This window comes from Myotis yumanensis, unplaced genomic scaffold (assembly GCF_028538775.1).
Source record: "Myotis yumanensis isolate MYYU_CA2020_CCGP unplaced genomic scaffold, mMyoYum1.0.hap1 SCAF_2, whole genome shotgun sequence".
Classification (NCBI taxonomy): Eukaryota; Metazoa; Chordata; class Mammalia; order Chiroptera; family Vespertilionidae; genus Myotis; species Myotis yumanensis.
Window position 1 is genome coordinate 3,742,454 of NW_027223753.1, and position 25,365 is coordinate 3,767,818.

Sequence of the window (25,365 nt, forward strand, 5' to 3'; positions counted from 1 at the left end):
CACCTCTAGGCCAGGTCCGGGCGGGGGAGGGGGGGGCAGGCGGGCTGACAAGAGACTAGCACCCTAGCTCCGAGGAAGTCCACAGTCGCTGGAGGAGCAAGCAAGGTCCCAGGTGTCTGCATGTTAGTGTAGCTAGTCGGTTAGTGACGGGGAAAGTGGGTGGGAGGTCTAGGGGAAGAGCCATGAACCTGAGCTGTATGGGTTCACTGATTTCTAAATTTGGACTTAGGCCCTACCCAGTTTTGCTCAGTGGATAGTGCATTGGCCTGCGGACTGAAGGGTCCCAGGTTCGATTCCGGTCAAGGGCACATACCTTGATTGTGTTGCAGGCTCCTCCCCGGCCAGGGCCCTGGTCAGGGTGCGTACAGGAGGCAACCAATCGATGTGTTTCTCTCACATTGATATTTCTCTCTGTCCTGCCCTCTCTCTTGCACTTTCTCGAAAAATATCCTTGGGTGAGGATTTAAAAAAACACACAAAATAAACTTGGACATAGGCACTGGAAAGAGTATCCAGACTGTTCCTTTTGTAGGATTAACCTAGTCTTGGATACAACCCCCCATTGCTCCATAAATTCCTATTTAATATCCAAACATAAACCCTCTCAAGAACACATCACTCCTGTTTCTTCAGTTATTCATCATCTTCTCGCTGCCTAATGTGAAAGATACATCATGTCCTAAAGTGGCGGAGGAGTGCGCCTCAAATGTTTAGGGACAGCCTCTCCCCCGGGTGCACTGTCCAGCCGTTCCCAACAACATGCCATTTCATTTCTTCCCCGGTCCTTCCATCATGTTCCCTGTGGGGAACTCTACGAAGGGGCCCGGGCTGTCCTTATTAGTCATGAGGAACTTTATTATGTGGCAGGTGGCATGCTGGGCACCTTGTGTCCCTCACACCGTCTACAACTGAGAGGTCAAGTAATTTGTTCAAGGTCACATAGCTCATAAGGAGCTGAGCCAAGATTTAAGATGTAACCTAAAGCTCACTCTAAGTCCCATGATCATCTGCTTTTTAAAAACTTATTATGGGCCCGGCCGGCATGGCTCAGTGGTTGAACGTCAACCTATGAACCAGGAGGTTATGGTTCAATTCCCGGTCAAGGCACATGCCCCAGTTACAGGCTTGATTCCCAGTGCGGCGTGTGCAGGAAGCAGCTGTTCAATAATTCTCTCTTATCATTGATGTTTCTATCTCTCTTTCCCTCTTCCTTCCTCTCTGAAATTAATAAAAAAATATTTTTAAAAACTTACTATGGAAAATTTCAGCGATGTAAAAATATAGATAAACTAGTCTCGTGAACTCCTCCATACTTATCATCCACTTTCAACTATGGCCAATACGCGACCCGTCGTGTTCACCCCTCCTCCCACCACCACACACGTTATTGTGAGGCACATCTCAGACACTCTGTAATTTCATTGGCACATGTTTCAGTCTATATCTCTAAAATGTAAGGCCTCTTTTTAGAAATACTTCTGCACCACGATTAGTACTCTTTAAAATTAGTAACAATCTATATTAATAAAAGCATAATATGCTAATGAGACCGGACAGCCGAACGACCTTCTGGACATCATTCTGGACGTCCTTCTGGGGGGTTGTATCCAAGCCGCGGTGGCGGAGGCCAAGGCAGAGACAGTTAGGGGTGATCAGGCTGGCAGTGGAGCAGTTAGGGGGTGATCAGGTTGGCAGGGGAGCAGTTAGGGGCAATCAGGCCAGCAGGCAGAGGGGTTAGGGGCAATCAGGCCGGCAGGGAAGCAGTTAGGGGCATCAGGCCAGCAGGGAAGCAGTTAGGGGGCAATCAGGCCAGCATGCAGAGGGGTTAGGGGCAATCAAGCCGGCAGGGGAGCAGTTAGGGAGCAATCAGGCAGGCAGGGGAACAGTTAGGGGCATCAGGCTGGCAGGCAGAGGGGTTAGGGGCGATCAGACAGGCAGGCAGGTGAGCAGTTAGGAGCCAGTGGTCCTGGATTATGAGAGGGATGTCCGGCAGTCAGACACCCCACGAGGGGTACCGGATTTAAGAGGGTGCAGGCCGGGCTGAGGGACCCCCCATGTGCATGAACTTCATGCACCAGGCCTCTAGTTCTAAATAACATTAAGTATCCAGTCCTGTTCAAAGTTCCAATTGTTTCACAAATGCCATCTATTTTTTTAAAGTTTGGCGTGTGTTTTTTTGGCTCAGTATTCAAGTGAGGTCTACACATTGTGACTGTTGATGTGTCTCTTTCTTTATCTCTTTGAACCTACATGTTCCCATTTCAGATGGTTCCTACCTCTTTCTCATTGAGTTTGTTGAGGAATCCGGGATGTTTGTCTTGTGCAGTTTCCCACAATCTGGATTTGCTGACGATAGCCCCGCAGGTCCTTCACTGTGTTCTCCTGCCTTCTGTGGATCTTATAACGTGGGAGTTAGATCAAGAGGCCTGATTGATTTCAAGCTCCTTTTCTTTTTTTTTTTTTCACAGAAAAATGTTCTTCCATCAGGGACACATACTAACTACCTGGTTGTTTCTCTTCTGTGATGTCAGTCACTGTTGATGATCCATTCATTCATTAGGGGTTACAAAACATTCTCTCACTTCTTCATTTATTGGCTGGAATACTTTTGTAGACAGAGTTCGCTCTTTGTCTATTTGCTATCTCAAAGGAACAGTTTGTACAGGAAGAGGATAAATGCCTGACTCTTTATTTTCTCTCTCTCTCTCTCCCTCTCTCTCTCTCTTCCTCCCTCCCTCCCTCGTTTTTTGTTTGTTTGTTTGATTTTTGGTTTTTTGGTTTTTTAGTTTCCAAAACATTGCATTAGGTCACTAGCATCCTCCAATAGTAATCAATTGGTGTTGTGCTGTGTGTTTCAGGATCATTATGAACTTATGGATTTAGACATATTCAATGTGTTTTAATTCACAGCACTTACTATTTTATTGATGCTCTAATTGTCCTGCCTTTGATCAGTCGGAGCCTCTTTGAGTTAGTTCCTAAATCTTTTTCACATGATTTTAAGTCTTTGATACTGCTCACATCATATTTAATGGTGAAACTGAATGTTTTTCCTCTAAGATGAGGGACAAGACAAGAGTGTTTATTCTCACTACTTCTGTTCAACATTGCACCAGAGCTTCTAGCTAGTGTGATAAGGCAAGAAGAAAAAAAGGTGTCTAGTACGGAAAGAAAGAAGTGAAATTATATTTATTCAAGGTAGAGGATTCTAAATCAAATGCAAAAAAATCATTAAAATTAATAAATAAGTTTAGCAAGGTATCAGTATCAAGGCTACAGTATCAATACACAAACATTAACTGTATTTCTATATAGTGGGAAAACACTAAAAATTCCAATGAAATTGGAAAAACAACTTAATTCACAATAGCATTCAAAGAATAGAGTGCCTAGATAAATTTAATTTACAAAATGTAAAGCCCGTGCTACAAAGTCTTACTGAGAGAAACTAAAGATTTACATAAATGGAGAGACATTCCATGTTCTGTGATTGGAAGTGATTTTAAGATTCAATAATTCAATATAGTTAAATAGCAATTATTTCCAAATTGATTTCTAGTTTCAATACAACCCCTATCAAAATTTTAGCAGGCCTTGTGGTTGTTGCAGAGATTGTCGAACAAATCTTAAAATTTATATGGAAATACAAAGGACCTAGAATACCCAAAATAATTTTGAAAAATACCTGTAAAGTTGGAGGACTTATACTCCCTGATTTCAAAACTTATTATAAAGCTACAGTAATCAGGGCAGGTAGTATTGTCACCGGATGGGAAGGGAACAGATTGTGAAGTCCAGAAATAGAGCTTTATGTTTATGGTCAGTCAGTTTATTTTCAACGAAGGTGCAAGAGCGAGTCAATGGGGCAGAGAATGGCCTTGTAAAAAAATAGAATCAAAACCCAAACCAAGCCGTCCTGGGACCATTAGATACAATGTACCAAAAATCAGCCTGGAGCCTTAGCTCACGCTGCACAAAAATTAACTCAAAATGCATCATAGACTTAAATGTAAGAGCTAAACCTATGAAACTCTTAGAAAAAACACACATAACAGCAGACTTTTATGACCATGGGGTTAGACATAAAATTCTTAGGACACTAAAAGCATGGTTCATAAAAGAAAAAAAAAAGATAAATTAGACTTCTCCAAAATTAAAAACATTTGCTCTTTAAAAGAAACCATTAAGCCCAGCTAGTGTGGCTCAGTGGCTGAGCATCAACCTATGAACTAGGAGGTCATGATTCGATTCCTGCTCAGGGCAGATGCCTGGTTTGCAGGCTGCCTCCAGTAGAGGAGGCAGCCTATCCATGATTCTCTCTCATCATTGATGGTTCTATCTTTCTATCCCTTTCCTTTCCTCTCTCTGAAATAAAAATGTGTGTGTGTGTGTGTGTGTGTGTGTATCTACACTAATAAAAGAGAAACATGCAAATTGGTGTCACTCTGCTACACCCACCAGCCAATCAGAGTGACTAGGCAAATTAACCCAACAAAGATGGTGGTTCATTTGCATACCCAGGCATGGAGTGAAGACTGAAGACTGAAGACTGAAGAGGCTTGGCTTCTCTGCTGTGGCCGGACCAAAGGCCTGGGTCCCAGGTGCCGGAGGAAAACTGGTGCCGGCAGCCAGGGGAAGGAAGGCCTATTGCACGAATATTCATGCAACGTGCTTCTAGTATATATATAAAATAAAAACAAAAAGAAACCATTAAGAAAAAGAAAAGTCTCCCTAGCTGGTTTTGCTCAGTGGATAGAGCATTGGCCTGCGGACTGAAGGGTTCCAGGTTCAATTCCTGCCAAGGGCACATGCCTGGGTTGCAGGCTCAATCCCCAGTAGGTGGCGTACAGAAGGCAGCCAATCAATGATTCTCATCATTGATGTTTCTATCTCTCTCTCCCTCTCCCTTCCTCTCTGAAATCAAGAAAGAAATATATTAAGGAAAAACACACACACACACACACACACAAACACACAAAAAAAACAAACAAAAAACAAAAAGAAAAGTTGCTCTTCCCATCCCAGGCGCTTCAGGAGTGGCAGGCTTCGGTATAGAGATGGCCAAGTCCAAGAACCACAACTAGTCCTGAAAATGGCACAGAAATGGCATCAAGAAACCCTGGGCACAAAGATAGGAATCTCTTAAGGGGGTAGACCCCAAGTTCCTAAGGATCACGTGCTTTGCCAAGAAGCACAACAAGAAGGGCCTGAAGAAGATACAGACCAACAACGCCAAGGCCATGAGCGCATGTGCCGAGGTCACCAAGGCCCTCGTCAGCCCAAAGAGGTCAGGCCCAAGATCCCAAAGGGCAGCAGCTGTGAGCTCAGTCAACTTGCCTACATCGCTCACCCCAAGCTTGGGAAATGTGTTCATGCCCACATCGCCAGGGGGCTCAGGCTCCGCCGGCCCAAGGCCAAGGCCGAAACCAAGGCCAGTTTGTGGATGCGGCTGCAGCTCAGGCTCCCAAAGGGGCCCAGGCCCCCACGAAGGCTCCACAGTAGAGGCCTCTGTCTGCTGATGTGAGGACGGAAGGACTGGTGGGAACCCTGGTTGCTGTCTGCCTGGAGCTGGCATCCTCCTGTGCTATTTGTACAAATAAACCTGCGGCAGGATCCATCAAAAAGAAAAAGAAAAAGAAAAGTCATGGACTGGAAAGAAAATATTTGCAAATCATGCATCTGATAAAGGACCTGTATCCAGATTTTATATAAATAACTCTTACAACTCAAAGAGAAGGTGACAAAGAACTCATTTAAAAATGGGCAAAAGATTCAAGTAGACATTTCACCAAAGAAATCATATGAAAAGCACATGAAAAGATGCTCACCACCATTAGTCATTAGGGAAATGCAAATTAAAATGCTACCCCACCCCCACAAGAATGGCTGTAATCCAGGACACAGACAACGCCACGTGTCGGGGAGCATGTGGGATGTGGGAACTCTGGTGCAGCCCCAGTAGGAGTGTAGAATGCTGCTGCCGCTTTGCAGAACAGCACGGCGGGGTTATTTGCATTCAATCAGACCTACCTTTTACGGACCTATCTTTCACACATCGTTGCTCCATTTTTAATCACGGTTAGGGAAGTTTCCTCCACTTTCAGGTTGCAGTGGTTCTCAACCTTCCTAATGCCGCGACCCTTTCATGCAGTTCCTTATGTTGTGGTGACCCCCAACCATAAAATTATTTTCGTTGCTACTTCATAACTGTAATGTTGCTACTGTTATGAATCGTCATGTAAATATCTGACATGCAGGATGTATTTTCATTGTTCACGACCCACAGGTTGAGAACCGCTGTTAGAGAAATGTAGCTACACTTGCTTTTAGAGTACGTGTGGTTTTATTTATTACATTTAAGTCTCTGTTCCGTTGGAATTTATGCTGCTGTGTGATGCGAGGGGTAGACCCAGTTTTACCTTCTTCCATATGCCTGTCGTTATTCTATGCCGTGCATTGAAAATCAGTCCCGTCCCCCCACTGAATTGCCTTACCTCCTGTAGTGAACACTAACGTTGTGTGTGTAAGGGGGAATATTTCTGGGTTTTTTGCTCTGTTCCATTGGTCTGTTAATAATTCCATACTTTTTAAAATGCAGAGGCATTATAGATCGTGTTAGTAGCTGATAGGGCTAGCCACACCTTGGTATTCTTTATTGGAGTTTTTCTGGCTATTCTTGGCGTTTTTTTCCTTCCTAATACATTTTATAATACATTATTCTATACAATATCCTCATGGGTTCTCATTGTCATTATGTTATATTTAAAAATTAAATACTTTAAATATTTTTAAAAATTAACCTTTCATGATCTTTATGTTTCCTAACCAGGAACATTATGTTTTTGCATTTATTGAAAACTACCTTTGTGTCTTTTAGATTTTTATAGTTTTGGGAATTCCTTATTAAATTTATGCCTAGGTATTTAGTAATCTTCTTTTTCTATATTGTAAATGGAGACTTCCATTATTCCTTCTGTGGGCACATGTGTATATGACACACACATTTATATAAACTATCATATGCATGAACTATTGATTATGTATCTTAATTTTACTCCTGCTTCTGTACTTTGAAAATTTGCAGTAGTCTTCCCAGTGACCCCATGATCTTTTGACCGTATCACACTGAGCGTTCTTGGTTTTGCTAGCTCTCAGTTTCTTAGATTAAAAGACACTTGACTAGAAGCTTCCCTGGTGAGAACAGAGCTCCCGTTGCTCACCTTTCTTCTTCCTCGATATTCCTCTTGCTGCCGCAGTCCAGTAGTGGTCTCGACTCTCCCTGAGGCGCCCTGAGACTGTCAGCCTTGGTTCAGCTTCTCCCCGAAGGAGACCCTGAGATGAGGGTTTGAGTTCATTTGGGAGGTGGCCCTAAGAAACTCTAGTAGGGGAGTGTGAGGTGTGAAAGGAACGAGAGGAATACAAATAAAGGGCATTTTCCCCCCAGCAAGTCACCACCACGGGCAACTGGAGCTTATGCCCTGGGAGATGGTGTGGAGCACCCAGAGGAATTCTAACCACAGAGCGAGGGGCCTGGGATGGCCTTGGAGCCTTCCCAACCACAGGCAAGGAAGGGAGCAATTCACCCACCAAACCCCTGTCCACTGGATGAGGGATGCTTCCAGGATGTTAGTGATCACCCAGGTGGTAGAGCAGAACTGGGATTGGAACCTGGATTGGCCCCGCAGTCTTTACTAAATCGAACACTTTAGAGGTGACTCTTTCTGGCTAGAAAGGCTTGATGTGTTGAGAATGATAGTAATACCTACCTCATAGGGTTGTGAGAGTGCAAAAATGTAGATGCAGATCAGATAGACACAGATGTAGACGGAGACATGGACATAGATATAGGTGTAGATGTAGATGTAGACATAGACATGGATGTAGAGTAGATGTGGGTGTAGACACAGACGTAAAGATGTAGACTTATATGTAGATGTACACATACAGTAGACAGATGCAGACGTAAATGTAGAGGTAGGCGTATATAAAGGTGTAGACATGGACGCACACATAGATGTAGATGTAGACATAGATGTAGATGCACATGTAGACGTAGAGTAGACATGGACGTAGATAAAGGTGTAGACGTATATGTAGATATAGAGTAGACATAGACCTAAAGTAGACATAGACATACAGTAGACGTAGACATGGATGTAGATGTAGAGTAGACATAGATGTACACGAAGACATGCATGAGGTGTGCTCTGCCAGCATGAGTCACTGACTGGGAGCTGGTGGCCTTGCTGAGTGGCAGGGCTTCCATGCCTCCATGCAGTTGCTGTTACCCTCTGCCCTCGATTCCATTTCTGTCTCCTGCTCTTCTCATGTGGGTGCTACCTTAAAGGCCTTCCTGAGTGGCCCCCCTTGTGGGGCCTGGCTCACCTCTTTCCTCCAGAGCAGCACTGGGCCCTCCCTCCCCCTTTAGATCCCTTCCCACCAGCTTCAACTTGTTCTTTATTATGTTTTGGGAGGGCAGTCCAGCCTCCTTTCCTTGGCACTGAGGGGCTGGTGGGGCCCATGCAGCTGGCCTGGTTTTCCCTGTGCTGTTCCCAGGGCCTGTGAACTATGGAGGGGGCACTGCCCCACCAGGCAGAGCCGGGCAGGTTCTCATGGCGTCGGAGTGGTGGACTGGACACTATTAGGTTGCTCATTACTGCAAGTTAAAATGACAGGTCCATTGATTAAGGCCATTTAACTGGACACCCTGGTTCCCTGGGGGATTACATTCTGCTGAAAATGGCGGAGGACAAGGCCCTTCCCACGTTCCCGAAATGCCCAGGGAGGGAACTTGCCCTTCTCCCTTCCAGGCTCTTCCGCTGCTCTAATAATTAAGTTCACACAAAACAGACTAAACAACACCTTTAATTTTGTACGTGCTGGACCCCAAAGGTACGTGTCCCTCAGACAGTGAGGAAACTGAGGCGCCTATGCCATCTGAGCGAAGGAGAAGGGGCGGGGCCTGGGGCCACAGGGAGGTGGGAGAGCCAGTGTTGGGAGACAGGTTTCTGTGTAAACAGTCACCGGAGAGAGATGGCTCTCTCCGGTCCAGGCTCCCCATCTTAGGTCTCAGGTCTTCTAAGTACATCAGGGAGAGGTTAGGAAAGACTCTTCCTGGGCCAGTTAGGCCTGACTGCCTTCGACTCGAACAATCTGCACGCTGACGTGGCGCGCTGTGGAGTCACGGATTCTGTCCCCCCTCAGCCCTGCCTCTGGAACTTCCCCGGGAATTTCCCGTGCGCCAGCTGAGTGGTAGAATCCTCCGGCTCCTGGAACCAGGCTCAGTCCTGTGGGCTCAGTTAACCACATTGCAAGTGAACAATCAGAGGTTCCCTAAGAGGCACGTCTGTGGAAACAGAGAGAAAAACAATGCTTCGGGCTTGGACACACTGTAATGCCAGTTTCTGAGGCCGGGGGTGGCCGGTGGGAGGACTTCCGTGCCAAGCGGGAGCGTCCTCAGGTGGAGGGGACAGGCAGCCTGGCGGGTTTTCCTGGGGTGCAGTCTGTGTCTCTCCGGGGATCTTTCTGGGGGGCCTGCACAAGACTGTGTAGATGGGAGTTGTCGCGGTGGTTGCCAGGAGCCGTCCACCTTTAGCTCACGTGGCTTCGGGAAAGGGCAGCTTTAGCTCTAGCGATTCCAGGTCGGAGGGTGGGAGGAACAGAGGAGCATTTGTGTGGAGGGTGGTAGCTCACTGTTGGCAGGACCCAGAAGAATCCAGGGTCTAGTCCATTTCCAGGGAGAAAACAAAACCTCGAAGACAATTAACAGCACCAGAATGTGACACCCACAAAGGCGTGTTACTGAAACGTTATTTTTCTTTCTATCGTTGCCTCCTTTTCTATCAAGCAGAACCACAGCAAGACTAAGTTGTTAGCAAATTAAGTCCTGGAACTTCTCAGACTTCCCTGCAATACCTTCGATTTGGGTAAAACCCTCTCTTCTCAGGGTCCCCCAGATACCCACGGGTTCCTGGGCCTGCCAGGAGGTGGCCATCCTTACGCACCTGTACGGCTGCTAGGAACCCTGTGAGCAGGTGTCAGGCTGGGTTTCCCGGGGGCTCTGTTAGCTCCGTGAATTCACCCCTAGTTCCTCAGAGCTGTCTGGTCGCATCTGAGTCTGTGCATATCCCTCTTGAATGTGACATTCCAGTCACAGCCTCGGTGGCATGACCAGTGTTTACAGCTGAGTCCTGTTGGAAGGAGGACGGGTTCTTACGGAACTACATCGCCATGAAAATAGGAATACTCACTGAGAGTGTCCGAACCCTGGAGGGACCAGGGAGGGAGAAAAAGATAAATGTTTCATCTTTGTTCACAAAAATCTATTTTACGAAATTGCCGTAAGTCATGGAGGGCTTCTAACTGGAAAACAAAAGATGAAAGAAGCAGCAATCTTTTAAACAAAAAGTCATAAAAATTATAATCATCCTCATTAGTCCATTCAGGCCCATGTACTGAATTCCTGCTGATTTTTTTGTTAGCAGTTTTATGCAGCCATCAGTTTTTGTTCGTTGGAGTTCTGCGATGTCTTCGATCTGAAACTTATTGGAAGCCTGTATCCGAGAGGACTGGCCAGAGTTCTTTCCACAAATTTCTTTGAAGATGAAATACTTCTGTAGAAACATGTTTTTGCAAAAAGCATGAGAGTAAAATAATCTGTATATAAAAGCCAAGCAACCAGAATGACCAGTCGCTATGACGTGCACTGCAGCCTGGCAACCGACCCAATCGGGGGCGGGGCCAGCCAGCCAACCTCCGGCGGCCCTTCCCCCCAGTCAGCCCTGCCCCTGATTGGCTCCCCCCACCCTGATCGGGGTGGGGCTGACTGGCCAACCTCCTGCGGCCCCTCCCCCTTGCCAGCCTGCCCACCCCACCCCAATCAGGGGCAGGACCAGGCAGCCAACCTCCCGCAGCCCCTCCCCCTGGCCGGCCCGGCCCCAATCGGCCCCAATCAGGGTGGGCCAGCCGACCCCACCCATGCATGAATTCATGCACCAGGCCTCTAGTAACTTTCTATAAATGACAAAAACCAACAACTTTAAAACGGCCATGGGTACAGATCTGATGAGAACTCCTTACAATGTCATTGACAGGAAATTTGGTTATTTCTGTGGCACACCACATTTTAAGATAATAACTAGAATTAAAGCCCTTACATTGTACCAGGACATCTGATTTCTAAGCATGTCACACACCTGCTGGGACACTTACATGTACTTGAATGAATATAGCATACAGCAGGCTTAGGACGACCTCTCCTCTGGCAACACCACCTATGGAATTTGACACAGCGACTACTTGTTATTAGTTGAACCTCTCCCTTCTCATAAGACGAGAGGACAAATCTTTTTTTTTATTTTTATTTATTTTTTTTATTAAATTTTTATTGTTTGGATTACATTTGTTCCTCTCCCCCCCCCCACAACTTCCCTCCTTCCAGCTCCCGCCCCACCCTCCGCCCCCACTCCCCACCCACTGTCCTCATCCATAGGTGCACGACCTTTGTCCAGTCTCTTCCCGAATCTCCCATTCCCCTTTCCCCCCCAAGGAGGACAAATCTTTTGAGATGCTCCAGGGACCCTCCAAAAAAAATCCCTTCAAGGTCAAAAGGACTTCATTTAGAACTTGATTTGGGGGGAAGGAGTCAGAAATATCACAGGTTTGGACACTTGATTAAATACGGCCCCAGATCATTATGAAACAATAATATCCCTTTCACCAAAGCAACAATGAAAGATTTCAAAGGCAAGTGCAGACGGCTACATGGTTCTGAGCAAAACGCAGCTCTTAGCATTGAGAAGACAAGGTTTGCTTACGTAACCAGCGACTGATGATAAGATGACACAGCATAGGGAGTTATTCCGATGAAACATAAAATCTTTGCTTTCTAGGCAGCCTGCCCAAAAGGTAAAAATTCACCATCTCTTATCATGAGCAGACCAATAATCCAAGACAACTTTGTCCTTTTCACAGAGAGAAAACCAAATTCTAATTTTGCACCAGTGTATTTCTGCTATAAATTTTCATTTGTTCCTTTTAAAACACTTAATCGTATCCATTCCAATCTCAGCCAGTTAAACCACATATAAAATTCCTTTCCAAAGACTTCTATTCCCACAGACCTTTCTGTAACTTCCTTTTACATTCAGATTTCGTCCTGTGTTTTCCTTTTCCCCATTCTGAAATAGCCAGTGCAAGATGAGGACAGAACGACTGTCTTTTCTCTCAACAAAAATTCATCTCTGTGCTTCAGACCTCCTCTTACCAAAACACAGTTTCTACTTTCCTGGCGAAGGGAGATGCTTCCCTTGCTTTCATGATTTTTTGTTTGTGGAAGTTTTTTTGTTGTTGTTTTTTTTAAAAATATATTTTATTGATTTTCTACAGAGAGGAAGGGAGAGAGAGAGAGAGAGTTAGAAACATCGATGAGAGAGAAACATCGATCAGCTGCCTCCTGCACATCTACTACTGGGGATGCGCCTGCAAACCAGGTACATGCCCTTGACCGGAATCGAACCCGGGACCTTTCAGTCCACAGGCCGATGCTCTATCCACTGAGCCAAACCGGTTTCAGCTGTTTGTGGAAGTTTTAATTACAAATGTTCACTAGAATTCTTAACCCTTAGAAACCTTTGTTTCTAGTGAAAACGAAGCCATTGTGAACTGCCTGTTTTGGCAGCATTCTTTATTTTATTTATTTTTAAACTATATTTTTATTAATTTCAGAGAGGAAGGGAGAGGGAGAGGGAGATAGAAACATCAGTGATGAGAGAGAATCATTGATCAGCTGCCTCCTGCACGCCCCACACTGGGGATGGAGCCCACAACTGGGGTATGTGCCCTGACTGGGAATCGAACCATGACCTCCTGGTTCATAGGTCAACGCTCAACCACTGAGCCACACTGGCCAGGCATACCAGCATTCTTTAGATTGGTAAGGCTATGAATGAATTTATTTCATAGTCTCTGGAAGCATCTGCTTTCTTACTGTACATATTTTTATGTGGCATGAGACATATTTCTGTGAATCCAAATATGTTTAGTTTCTCTGTGATAAGTCAAAAGTGGATAAGCTTATGCTCAATAATCAAGTATTTTTGTATTTTATCTTATTTGGAAGTGAGCTAGTTAATAAATTCCCATCAATTAATTAAATTTAGTAAAACTCTGAGGTTTCAAGTTACCAAAAAGACTTGGGAAATGATTGAAGTAGACATAAACCATAATTACTGTTGAAAAGTTCACTTACACACTCTTATCCCACGTATATCTACCTAATGCAGTTGTTCGTAGCAGATGATTACTCATGAAAATTTCCTGAGACATGAAAGCAGTTCGCCATCATCTTCAATCACTTTTCTTGCTGACAGATTTTGTAGGAGAGAGAACAGGCGTGCCTCTGATTTTAGGAAACCCAGGTAGAGTGAATGTTTATACTAACACTATTAACTTTCACGACACGCCTATACTAACGAAACTGACAAACCGAAACTCGCTTTCATTTACTGAAAATTGTGTTCGATCGTGTCTATTTCTGAGTTTTAGGAATACTTAATTCATAAGTGCTTCTTTTTAAGATAATGAAATAGAGAGCTCTTTTCCAAATCAATCTTGGCAAGACCACCCGGAGACAGAAAACTATCACATGTATGTACCATACATTCACAGACACACGTGAATACACAGACACACACAGAAACCCTGTACAGCAAGCATGTCAAGCTCGCAGGCCACGAGTTTGACATGCTTGCTACAGCTTCCATTAGGAAATGTTGCCAGGAAGCAGGTACCACAAACTCACTAGTGTCTGAAGGACAGCTGGCTCCACACTGGCAGCTGGAACACAGTAAGGGCACCTGCTCCAGTGGCTGAATGAAGCCTCCTGCTGATATCTGTGGAGAGGACTTCGAGGGTTTGTGTTGAACTTGGGGGGCACCTGAAGGCGGCTGTGGGTCAGATTTGGGGCAAGAGAGGCAGTTTGTGTCTCAGGCGTTGCCTTCGTTCTGCCCAGGGTCTGCGCCCCAGAGCTGTGCTAAGATATATGTCTTTGAGGGACAGAGCAAGGGTGCAAGTTTTCTCCTCGGGGTTTGGGGGTATATTTATCCGTCCTCAGAGTCTAGGTTGGTTATGATTTAAAGTTATCCGTGTTTTGCATAAGTGCAGACCAACTGTCCTCCCAGCTTCATGGTGTTTAGTGTCGGCAGTGTCTGCGCCAGATACGAAGGGGTCTGAGGGGACTTGGGTTGCTCTCAGTTATGCTTCTGGAACCGGACAGCCAAGGGGTCCGGGCTGCCTGTCACTACTTGAGCCAATTCAGCAGAGACTGGGTGGAATCCTATATGAGCGTTTATTCCAGTCCTGCCGGCAGCGTGGGGGAGCAGCAGGTCAGCCACAACAATCCGCTCTGCCCCCACCACAGGCGCTGCTTATAGTGAGGACAGAGATCGCATGGGAAGTAGGCCAAAGGGAAGCCAAATGGGCAGTTCACAGGTAAGCAGGCTGGAGTTTGCAAAGGCCTGCGGGGACCCAAAGGGCTGGGGGTCTTCAAAGGGCTGGAGGCTCTGGTTTCATCAACAAGGTTGCTGATGTTTCCATGATGATGGGCAGCTCCCGCATGGGGAGGGCAGGCCCATTTCCAGGTGAGCTCCCAGGTCCCACGTGCAACTCCCAGCCAGGGGAGCATGTGCCTTCTTTCATCAGAACAAGCAATCACGGCTAACAGGGCAGGGCGAACACTTCTTACAATTCTCGCTGGTCCCCAGCATCCTATTTCTGCCCCTATAACCTCTGCACCTCTGAGGACTCCAGCTGTAAGTCAGGAATTGTTGATTCTTGCTCCTTTCGTCTTCAAAGAATCGAGTGCCTTCTCCGAGATAATGCTCTGAGGATGACTAGCCCGCCCAACCGCACTATTTTGAATTTGCCGTTTTGTGTAGCGGGAGAAAGTGTTCTACTGAGGTGGAAGGGAAAGATGTCTCCGGTCTGGAACCTCGGGGTTCAGGGCAGGGCGCCCTTGAAAAGTCTGCATCAAGCATTCCACAAAGGCCTCCGGGCCTCTCCTCTCTGAGGCTGTTTCACTTTAGACCAGTTCACCTTAGGGGGCAAGCCTCCACCCCTGTTCCTGTCAGCCCTGAGGTCAGCCTGCAGCTCAGCCGCTTCCTGGTCATTTGCCGGAGGCCAGGAGGGTTCCTAGCCATCCGTCTCCTCGGTGAGGGGGTGAGGGGCGTTCTCCAGGGCCTCGGGCTTGTTCATAATTTCAGAATAATCACGGTGGGAGTACCTCCCTTACAAGGCCCTGTGAGGGGGCTGTGAATGGCCTTTCATTTGTAAGTGCCTCTTTAAATTTGGTGGGATCGTCTGAGAGTGAAGCTAAAAGGCTTTGTAATTTAAAAGATCTGCTGCTGCCCAGGGGACATGAGCTCGCTGGTGGGGGTCCAAGACGTATCTGCAAAGGATACTGCCTAGAAAGGCCGGAAGCTGGCAAAGCCTGCAGAGTGGGCCTCGCTGTCCGTCCGGGGCTTCTGGATCCACTTCCTGCTTTCAGCACCCACGTGAGCAGCCTGCCTGTCCTGGGCCAAGAGGTCGGGCTGGAGTGCCCCCTAACGCTCACAGGGGAGGGGGTTAGGACAGCGGGGGGTGCAAGCTGTAGATGATGGTGGAACCCAGGCTTTCGCAGGGGATGGTGAGGAAAGCATTGCCCGGACCTGCGCACGGGAGGAGAAGGTGGTGCAGGGAGGTTTATTCGTGACGTGAAGTCAAAGGAGCGCCTCTCCCCGGTTTCCATCGTCCCATCTCTGTCCGTCCCCCATAGAAAGTCCAGCCGTGTCCTCAGCAAGGCCCAAAGGCCAGTAGCCAGGGATTGTGCTTCCTATGAAAACTTAGTCTTTTTGGAGCCCACATGGTCTGCAGGTCAAGGCTGCTGCTAGACTGCATGGTTATGTGCTCTGGGGCGAGAGAGAATGCAGGAATGGGGGGAGGGGAGAAGGGGAGGGGGAGGGAGATTCTTTGTTCCCCCAGGGCTTTAACCGGGAGCTCTCTCCACATAACCAATCATCTTCCCGAGCTCTCGGAAACTTCCCCCTCTCCGGCCAACAATTTCTCCCCCAGGTGAGACTGGCTGGCTCTGTGGTCAAGCACCTCCCTGAGCCATTCACCTCCCTGGACCACGTGCTCGCTCCCCCTATGCTGTGTCCCCTCCCCCGTGACCTGTGGAGGGACCTGTGGCTCCCGGGAGGAGCATGGAGCACACAGGCCGTGCCCCCAGCCGCCCTACCCCACACGCCTGGCTCCCTCGCTCCTCACTAAGGGTTCACGAGCTGCGGTAGCAGAGGTGCTGGGAGCTCAGAGGAGGTGGGGCCGGATTTCCACAAGGGGCGTGGATATTGGGTGTGGACTTTAGTTCTAAGTCTGATTCCTGTTCTCTCATCTTCCTGAAGGCGTTCCCCAAGGCTACGTTCCTTTGAATCCACTTTTCGCCTTGGTCTTTCCACGGTACCAGTAAGACAGTTGTCTAGGATGAGAGCTCTCTAGAAAAAATGGGGTTTTCTTTTAAATGTAGTGAATCCAAAGGTTCACTGTCTGACCACTGATGTGTAGGGTCTTATATTAACCTCAGTAAGGACTCAGACCAACACACCTTTTCATGGCTTAACTATGGACACTAGAGGCATCCGAAAAGAAGACTCAAAGAGGCAGGCCTTTCACAAGATCCAGGAGTTCCCCCCTTTTAGCCTAAGAAAGAGGAGACCTTCATCGTCACAAGTGAGAATGGTGGCCCACCTGCTGTGGCTCCACAGTTGAGCGTCGGCTTCTGAATCAGGAGGTCACGGTTCAACTCCCGGTCAGGGCACATGCCCAGGTTGCAGGCTCAGTGCCCAGTGTGGGACGTGCCGGAGGCAGCCGATCAGTGATTCTCTCTCATCCTGGATGTTTCCGTCTCTCTCTCTCTCCCTTCCTCTCTGAAATCAATAAAACATATATTTTTTAAAAGACTCTTCCTGGGCGTGTTAGGCCTGACTGCCTTCGGCTCGGACGATCTGCATGCTGAAGTGGTGCGTCGTGGGGTCCCGGGTTCTGTCCCCTCGAACACAAAGGTCAGGTCAGAGGAAGGTGGTTTCCGTCGCGCTGCAGCTGTGCTGCTGGCTGGGGATGGGACAGTGTTGGGGGAGTCACTCTCTCGGGGTCAGAGCAGTTCCCATGGGGGGACAGGCGCCTGAAGATGCTGCCGAGGGTCTGAGCCGGACAGGAGGGCACGGGGACGAAGCCCTGTCCAAGTTCCCAGGAACCTGGGTGGCACTAACGCCCTGTCTCCTGCCGCAGAGGCGGGTGCTGGGGCCAAGGGGTCCCTGCCCCCTCTCAGGAGTGTCTTCCTTCCTGTTTGGAGGGAGCGCGACAAGCGCAGAGCTGTCTAGAGCAGTGATGGCGAACATATGACACACGTGTCAGAGGTGACACTCGAACTCATTTTTTTGGTTGATGTTTCTTTGTTAAATGGCATTTAAATATATAAAATAAATATCAAAAATATAAGTCTTTGTTTTACTATGGTTGCAAATATCAAAAAATTTCTGTATGTGACACGGCACCAGAGTTAAGTTAGGGTTTTTCAAAATGCTGACACGCCGAGCTCAAGAGGTTCGCCATCACTGGTCTAGAGGGTCAGATGTGTTCCTTTGCTTAGCCCTTAGGCCAGGAGTGGGGAACGTCTGCCCACGGGCCATATAAGCTCTGAGAAATCACTTGGTCTGGCCCCCTCAAGGCGTTAGGGGTGAGTCAGTTAAATGTTTGACCAAATATAGCAGGCTCATTTTTTTGTTTTTTTTCTGTTTAGCAGGCTTTTTTTTTTTTTTTTTGGCGGCGGGGGGAGGGGGTCAATCCTCATCAGAGGGTATTTTTTTTTTAGAGAGAGAGAGTAAGGGAGGAAGAGGAGGAGGAGGAGGAGGAGGAGAGAGAGAGAGAGAGAGAGAGAGAGAGAGAGAGAGAGAGAGAGAGAAATATCAATGTGAGAGAGATACATCAATCAGGTGCCTCCTACATGCGCCCTGACCAGGGCCCAGGATCAAGCCTGCAACCGAGGTACATGCCCTTCACTGGAAACGAATCTGGGACCCTTCAGTCTACAGGCTGATGCTCTACCCACAGAGCCAAACTGGCCAGGTCTGGTGGGTTAATTTTTAAGCTGGTAATTTTGTGTGGCCCTTGAATAATATTATAAATAGCCACATGGCAGAAAACAGGTTCATACCCCTGCCTTAGGTAGTGGCTGTAGCACAGCAGTTGCACTTGGGGCCCCTCTCCTGCGTCTTGGGTGCGGGAGCTCACAGGGCTCTGGAGCTGGGCAGGGGCCGAGGGCAGGGCTGACGCGGTGGAGGCGGCACTGTGGGCCCAATAGTCCAGCTCACCTGCCACCTGGACGTGGAAGGGAACCGGGAGGTTTCCAGGTGTCCTGTGGGCGGACACAGAACCGTCAGGTGACAGCCTGTGACAACACGGAGGTCTTCCCAGTCGTTCTAGTCCCGCAGACTTAGGGAGGAAACCCAAACCGACCCGAACCCACTGCGCGGGGATCGGGGACTGAAGTGTTGGGGCCTGCGATTCCCCAGGGACCCGTGCTTAGCCCTGACCTCGCTGAGGGACATGGCGGCTGGGCGGGAACCACAGTTAGCTGCGGTCGCCCCTGCCTGGGTGTTTCCCCTATAGACCATGGGATAGTGAGCCATCGATAGCCAGTGTTCTGTGCCTGGTGGTGAGACGGCCCAGTTGTACAAGGGCCAGAGCAGAACGGGGTGGAGGCTGCTGACCCGGGGCGGGAAGGAGGGCTGGTGGCTCTCTCCCTCCGCCCGGCTGGCGCTGGCGGGAACCTGAGCCACCTGCCCTGGGGGTGACAAGACCTCACTGGCCTTGTCGTGCTCTGATTCACTTGCGCTCTGTTCTCCAAGCTGACGTTTAGGTGCAGAACAACACAGAGGTGGCCACACAGGGGTGGTGGCGGGTGATGTGCTGCTAGTGTCCGGCGTCTTCCTGAGGGCCCAACCCACCCCAACCCCCACCCCCACCCGCTACCCCTCCACTGCAGAGAAGGTTAGCTCCTCCCCTGGTGTTTCCAAACCAGAATCTGCAGCAGCTGCCCCTGTGGGGTCCTAGGTAAGCCTCCCCCGCGCCCTGCGGCGGATGAGTGGCTTCTTTTAGGGAAATCCAAGGTTCTTTTTATTTGTGCTTTTTATTTATTTTTAATATTTTTATTTATTTCAGAGAGGAAGGGAGAGGGAGAGAGAGAAACATCAGTGATGAGAGAGAATCATTGATCAGCTGCCTCCTGCACGCCCCAACTGGGGATCGAGCCCGAAACCCAGGCATGTGCCCTGACCAAGAATCGAACCCTGACCTCCTGGTTCATAGGTTGACACTCAACCACTGAACCACGCCGGCCAGGGTATTTGTACTTTTTAACGGCATCAAAAAGTCATCCCACTCTTAGCCCTGAGTGAGGGGGCAACTCTTTCCCTCAGATTCGGTGGTTGTGGACCCGATAGGCAGTTTCCCGGGAAGTTGCTGGGTCCCCTGAGAGCTGGAGCCCAGATGGGGAAGGGTCGACACTCAGCTCGCCAGGGAGAAGGGACGGCTCCTCGCACCAGCCCGGCTGATGCAGCCGTGAATCAAGGGCACTTGGCGCAGGCGCCGAGCCTCCCGTTGGCCCCTTCCTAACACAGTCCTCCAGTGTCCTGTAGCCTTATCTGTCTCCTGATGCGGGCGATGCAGGACAGAGAGGAGAAAGTCTTCCCACAGGAGATAGGATGTAGCAGCCGCTTCTACGGCCCGGCTCTCGCTGCTCTCTCTCCGTTTCTCCCACTTGTTGGGCAGAGTGCAGGCCCCAGCACCGCATATCCCGATTAGCTGGTGCCGATGACTGGGGGGTGTTTTCTGCTTCTCGGTGGAGACATTCGCTGGCTGACCATGTCTCTCCGTAGATTTGTCTTCCGCTCGGCTCTCTCAGTAACGTGCCCTTTGTCGTTTGCAGACCGCAGAATGGCTCCATGATCCTCTACAACAGGAAGAAGGTGAAGTACAGGAAAGACGGGTACTGCTGGAAGAAGAGGAAAGATGGGAAAACCACCCGCGAGGACCACATGAAGCTGAAGGTCCAGGGAGTGGAGGTAAAGAGCCAAGGGCCCTCCTGGGCCTCTTACGTCCTGGCCCCGGGGGCTGCGAGGCCAGGCACCTCTGTCGAAAGTACCTTTGTTCGTTTCCTTTTCTCCTCCCTTCTTACCCTCCTCCGGTCTCCGTTCACGTTTTACACAAAACTGGATTAGCTAAAGCTCCTGCATCCGGAGCCATTGGTGTGTGGTTGGGAGTGGCGAGGGGTGCCGAGTGGGGTGTGGGGCTGAGGGCGGAGCTGCCTCTGGGTGCACTGAGCAATGCAGGGGCTCAGGGAGGAGCTATCAGGAATCTCCCACGGGGTGGGGGGGGCTTCACTCCCTCTACTGGCACTCCCTCTGCTTCCCTCTGGCTGTCTCGGGGAGCTCCCTGGTGTTACAGATAACTCGAGGGGCTAAGGTGCTCCGGGTTGTGGCAGGGCAGGGGGGCGGGGGGACGAGGTGAGCCCTGCAGAAAGCATTGGGGTCTCCTGCAAACTTCCTCTGGGTCCTGGCGAGATGGGGGCCGTCTGGCTTCCTTGCTGTTGTTCTTGTCCACACTTGCTCACCTGGGCAGCCGTGGGCACATCCCTGGCTCCTCTTGCCCGGGTGTGAGGGCCGAGCCAGGGTCACAGCGCCAGAGGAAAGGACATGGACCAGACGCACCCGTGGCCACTCGGCAGCGAGTGCCACCTTTCTGCGCCTTGTGGGCCCTTGTGAAGGGTCTTCCCTGGGAGGTGGCAGGGCTGTCTCGGGCCAGGAGCTGGGGAGCTGCCTGTGACCCACCTGGTGTTCAGAGTGGTCAGGGAGAGGTCCTGTGCCCACTGCCTGTGGGGTCCCTGGCATATGGGGTTGCTAGCGAGAGGGGTCCGCTGGTATGTGAGGTCCGCCAGCGTGTGGGGTCCGCGAGGTGCCAGGATTGACCGGCAGGACCATCGGCCCCACGAGCTCAGCGGCCCCTCCATGCTGACGCTCTTGGCGACGCACGTGTCATTGCGCCTTTTCTATATGAATCGTGTACTTTTCGGGATGTTAAAAGTAGCATCCGCTGGCTTTTATTAGTTACCCCACAGAGAGAGGGAACTTTGTTGTGTGTTTTCTTAAACACCTGATAACAGTGCTTTATGGTGATGACAAAGAGAAGGTCTGAGATGAGAAATGCAGGTCTGGACCGGCTCAGGGACACGCCTGGCGATTGTACACACAGCTTAGCCTTTGCTGCACGCCCCCCTCCCCGAGAGCGATAGGGAGAGGAGAGGCTGGGGGTACCGGGTCCCAGGGAATTCACACTGAAACCCGGGCAAACGGCCCCATGCTGGAGGTCCCTGGTTGTTTCGCCCTCAGTGGCACTAACGCAGGCGCCCCTGGCGGCAGGCGACAAGGTGGGGTGTTCCTCACGGCGAGAGGCTGAGGGAGCAAAGCCCCGCGTTCATTCTCTGCCCTCGGCCGGACGTCAGAATTCCCGCTGATGGAAGCAGAATGGTGGTTTTTAGGCTGTAGTTACGTACGGAGTCATTGTGGCTCCCGCACCGGAGGTCTAACGTGTACATACATGTGGCGTGTGGACCCTCAGGACACGGAGGAAGGACGCGCAGGGCCTCGAAGGGTTGCCCGGACTCTCAGTGCGGTGTGAGCGGGCGGGAGGACCGGCAGGGGAGCGTCCTTCCCACGGGGAATCGCACTGTGCGTGGGCTTGAGCTTTCTGTCTCCCGGGAGGAGGGGCTTCCCGGTTGGGACCCTGCTTTCTCCTTTGGATTCAGTCAGGCGGTTCCCATCCACTCAGCGCCCGTGTCCCGCCAGGCGCCGTGCCAGCCGCTACCTGACGGCTGGGAGGCAGCGGCCTGGGGGGCCTGGCAGCCGTGATTTTCCGCCAGCAGAGCTGGCCTCTTCGGTTCAAGGGCGCGATAAAGACGTTAGGGTGAACCGTTCATCGCAGCCTGTGCTGTAAGCCTCCCCGCAGCCAGGCGGGCGGGCCCTGCCCCGCGCTGCCCGGCAGTCAGCTCCTTGTGTGCTCAGAGGCTGCCAGGTCCTCCCAGCTCCGCTCAGAGGCGCATCGATTTCCCGGGGCCGGCCCAGGAGGGGCTGCCTCTGAGCCGACGCGCTGTTAGGTCCGTGATGAGTTGTCTTGTCTGTGAGCCAAGGAGAAGCCGGCTCGATAAGGTTCCGGGATGACAAAGGTTGGCAGGAGGAGAAAGGTGGGTGTGCTGGCGCCGTCTCCTGAGATGAAATCGCAGTGCACCTGAAGGCGGTCCTGCCCACACGTGGATCTGTGCTGCCTGTCAGGGGCCGGGGGGAGGGGCAGGGGGGTCCCCAGGGAGCAGAGGGCGCCTCTAGGTGTCCTCTGCCTCCTGGTGGCCGCTTCTGGTCCGAGGAGCGGAGGTGCTGCTGCTCCTGGGCCAAGTGGAAAGAGGACATTTTGAGCTCACGGTGCTTTTCTCTGCTGCAGAGAGGAGCCACGCGCTTAGATCAGTGACAGCCGCAGGCTAACGGTTCTCCCAGGTGCACCATCTCCTTCAACCCTCCGGCAGCCCTAGCTGCTCTGGCTCAGTGGATAGAGCATCGGCCTGAGGACCGAAGGGTCCCGGGTTCGATTCATGATCAAGGGCATGCACCTGGGTTGTAAGGCTCAATCCCTGACACCCCAGCCACAGTCCAGGTGCATGTGGGAGGCAACCAAAGGATGTGCCTCTCTCACATTGATGTTTCTCTCTCTCCCTTCCTCCCTCCCTTCCCCTCTCTCTAAAATTCAATGGAAAAATATCGTGAGTGAGGATTAACAAAAAACAAACAAAAATGTTTGTTTTTTGTTAAGCGCTTGTTATACCCATTTCACAGAGGAAGAGACTGAGCCTCGAGAGGGTTTCTCTTGCCCCACATCCCACCACAAACCTGCGTGGCGCTGGGACTGAGCCGGGGCACCTGGCACTCCCTCAGGTGTGAACGCTGGCCAGACATCAGCTGCCCCGGGCCTCGCTCAGGCGGGACTGTGGTCCTTCCAGACCCGTCAGCACCTGCCCTCATTCGTGAGCAGCTGTCCACAGGTGTGGTGGGTGCTGAGGACGCAGTGACGTCCCCAACCCTCAGATCGCATGGGGGACAAAATGCCCAGCATGCAGCTCTGACACAGGGGATGAGGCCTGTGAGGGAGAAGCACAGGCCCCGAGCGGGGCACTAGGAGGGGTCCCCGGGCCGACGTGGCCTTAGGAAGTGGCATAAACATAGGGAACGAGGAGTGTTCGGGGTCGGGCAGTAACGGGCTGGATGGGAAGTGGCGTGGGCACTGACTGAGGCTGTGGTACAGTCGCTGACGTGATTTAAAGCGGCAGGTGCCTGCCTGGCGCCGTGTCAGTCTCTCTCCAGCCCCATCAGACACGCATCCGCCTCCCGGGTCAGAGCTGCTGCTGCTCCCACCGCACGGCCAGCTCCGCCCACATCCCGCCTTTGGAGCCACGAGGTGGTCAGTGTGGTTGAGCTGACAGCCTTCCCCGCCGGGCGGCTCTGCGGTGGACGGAGCCCCGGCCTGGCCATCTGCGGGCGGAAGTGCCGGCCACCCTCTCCGATGGGAGTTCTCAGCCGTGAAGAGTTGAGTTTTGTGAGCTCCGAGCCCACGGTGAGCGGCAGAAGCGCGGTTATGTGTTTGGAGTCAGCCTCATTAGGGCTGATGTTCTTTATTTGGACACTGAGGCCACACATTACAAAGGAAAAAAAGCACCTCTTTTAAAAGTAGGAGTGATATTGCAGTTACGGCTTTAGGAATTAACAGGGCATGAAATAACTGGCTGCTCGTGGCGATGCCGGACCGCTTCCCTCTGCTGGCAGCCACGAGATAAAGAGGCCTCGTGCTTCAGCTGATGGGAGAGCATTTAAAGCATCCAGCCACATGCACCCTCCACACACACCCTTCACACGCACCCTCCACACACACCCTCCACACATGCACCCGCCGCACGCACCAGCCACATGCACCAGCCACATGCACCCTCCACACGGCACCAGCCACATGCACCCACCACACGCACCAGCCACATGTACGCGTGGTGCCCACATCAAAGTGGGAAAGAGCAGTGAGCACATGAGGAGGAAGGTGGCGGGTGGAAGAGCCGAGCCTGAGGCTCACGGGGGGCAGATGAGGCTGCAGGCCTCACGGTGCGCTTTGAAACAATACGTGGTTCTGCTTTTCCTAAGCCGCGTGGACGCGTTCTTTCATGCCTCTCCCCTGCAGACTCGCCAGCCTGTGGTACGCACAGGGGTCTCTGCGCAGCGTCTGCATGGAGACGTGTGAGCCTGGTCACTCCACACCTCCCAGGGCGTCTTCCCCGGTCTCCTCCAGCCAGAGTAACCTCCGGCTCCCCTTCCCCGCCCGTGAGCACCCCCACTCCATCTGCACCTTTATTTCTTTTTTTAAAAAAATATGTTGTTATTGATTTTTAGATCAGAGAGGAAGGGAGAGGAATAGAGAGATAGAAACATCGATGAGAAAGAATTGATTCTGCACGTCCCACACTGGGGATCAAGCCCGCCATGTGCCCTGACCGGGAATTGAACTGTGACCTCCTGGTCGACCTCAGCCCCTGAGCCCCACCGGCCGGGCCCTCTGTACCTTCCTTAAGGAAGTGTCCTCCGCCACCCGGCTCAGCTCTGTCAGCCCGTGAGTGCATATTGAGGCTGGAGGCCTGGGCCGGGAGCCTAGCTGCCTGTCAGGTGCAGGACTGAGAGGCAAGTGAAGTACAGCGTCAAGCTCCAAAACGGACAGAAACGTAAGCTGGTGTTTCAGTGGACGTTGTCGCCACACGTGACAGAGGCTTGGACTTCAGAATAAGCGTGTTTCCCCCAGGACAGGCCTGGGCAGGTCACCATGGGAACTTGCTCTGAGCAGCGACTGGCTGAGCCTTCACCGGCACCCTGTCCTCTGAGCCTGCCCGGCCCTGCGGTTAGTCCTGCAGCGTGTGTAACCCCACCGGCTGCACATCTGGGACTTGGACCAGGTCTTTGATCTCTAGTCCCCGCCTGGTGTCGAGCCTGGGGACCCAGTGTGGGGTCCTGTGGCGGCACTGGGGAGCGGCCATCCTGGGGTGGCACCGCGGAGGAACCCCCGGGGTGCCTCCTGACTTACTCTCCCGCGTTATTGTGCCACATTCTGCTGGTATGCTGCCACATTAAACTAATTTCCTGTTACCCGGATGTGCTTGGGAAGAATCAGTTCAGGAACTCAAATCCATGGTCTTTCTGTAAT

At 50.9% G+C, this 25,365-nt stretch overlaps 1 protein-coding gene across 9 annotated transcripts in view; it reads left to right on the plus strand.

The window, feature by feature from the left end:
- Positions 1–25,365, plus strand: part of CAMTA1 (calmodulin binding transcription activator 1) — a 674,030-nt gene that overhangs the window by 338,770 nt on the left and 309,895 nt on the right. For all 9 annotated transcript variants that reach the window (XM_070403987.1, XM_070403988.1, XM_070403989.1 and 6 more), the window contains one exon: positions 20,018–20,153. In XM_070403987.1, coding sequence (XP_070260088.1) covers positions 20,018–20,153 — 136 coding nt within the window. The remainder of the gene's footprint in view (positions 1–20,017; positions 20,154–25,365) is intronic.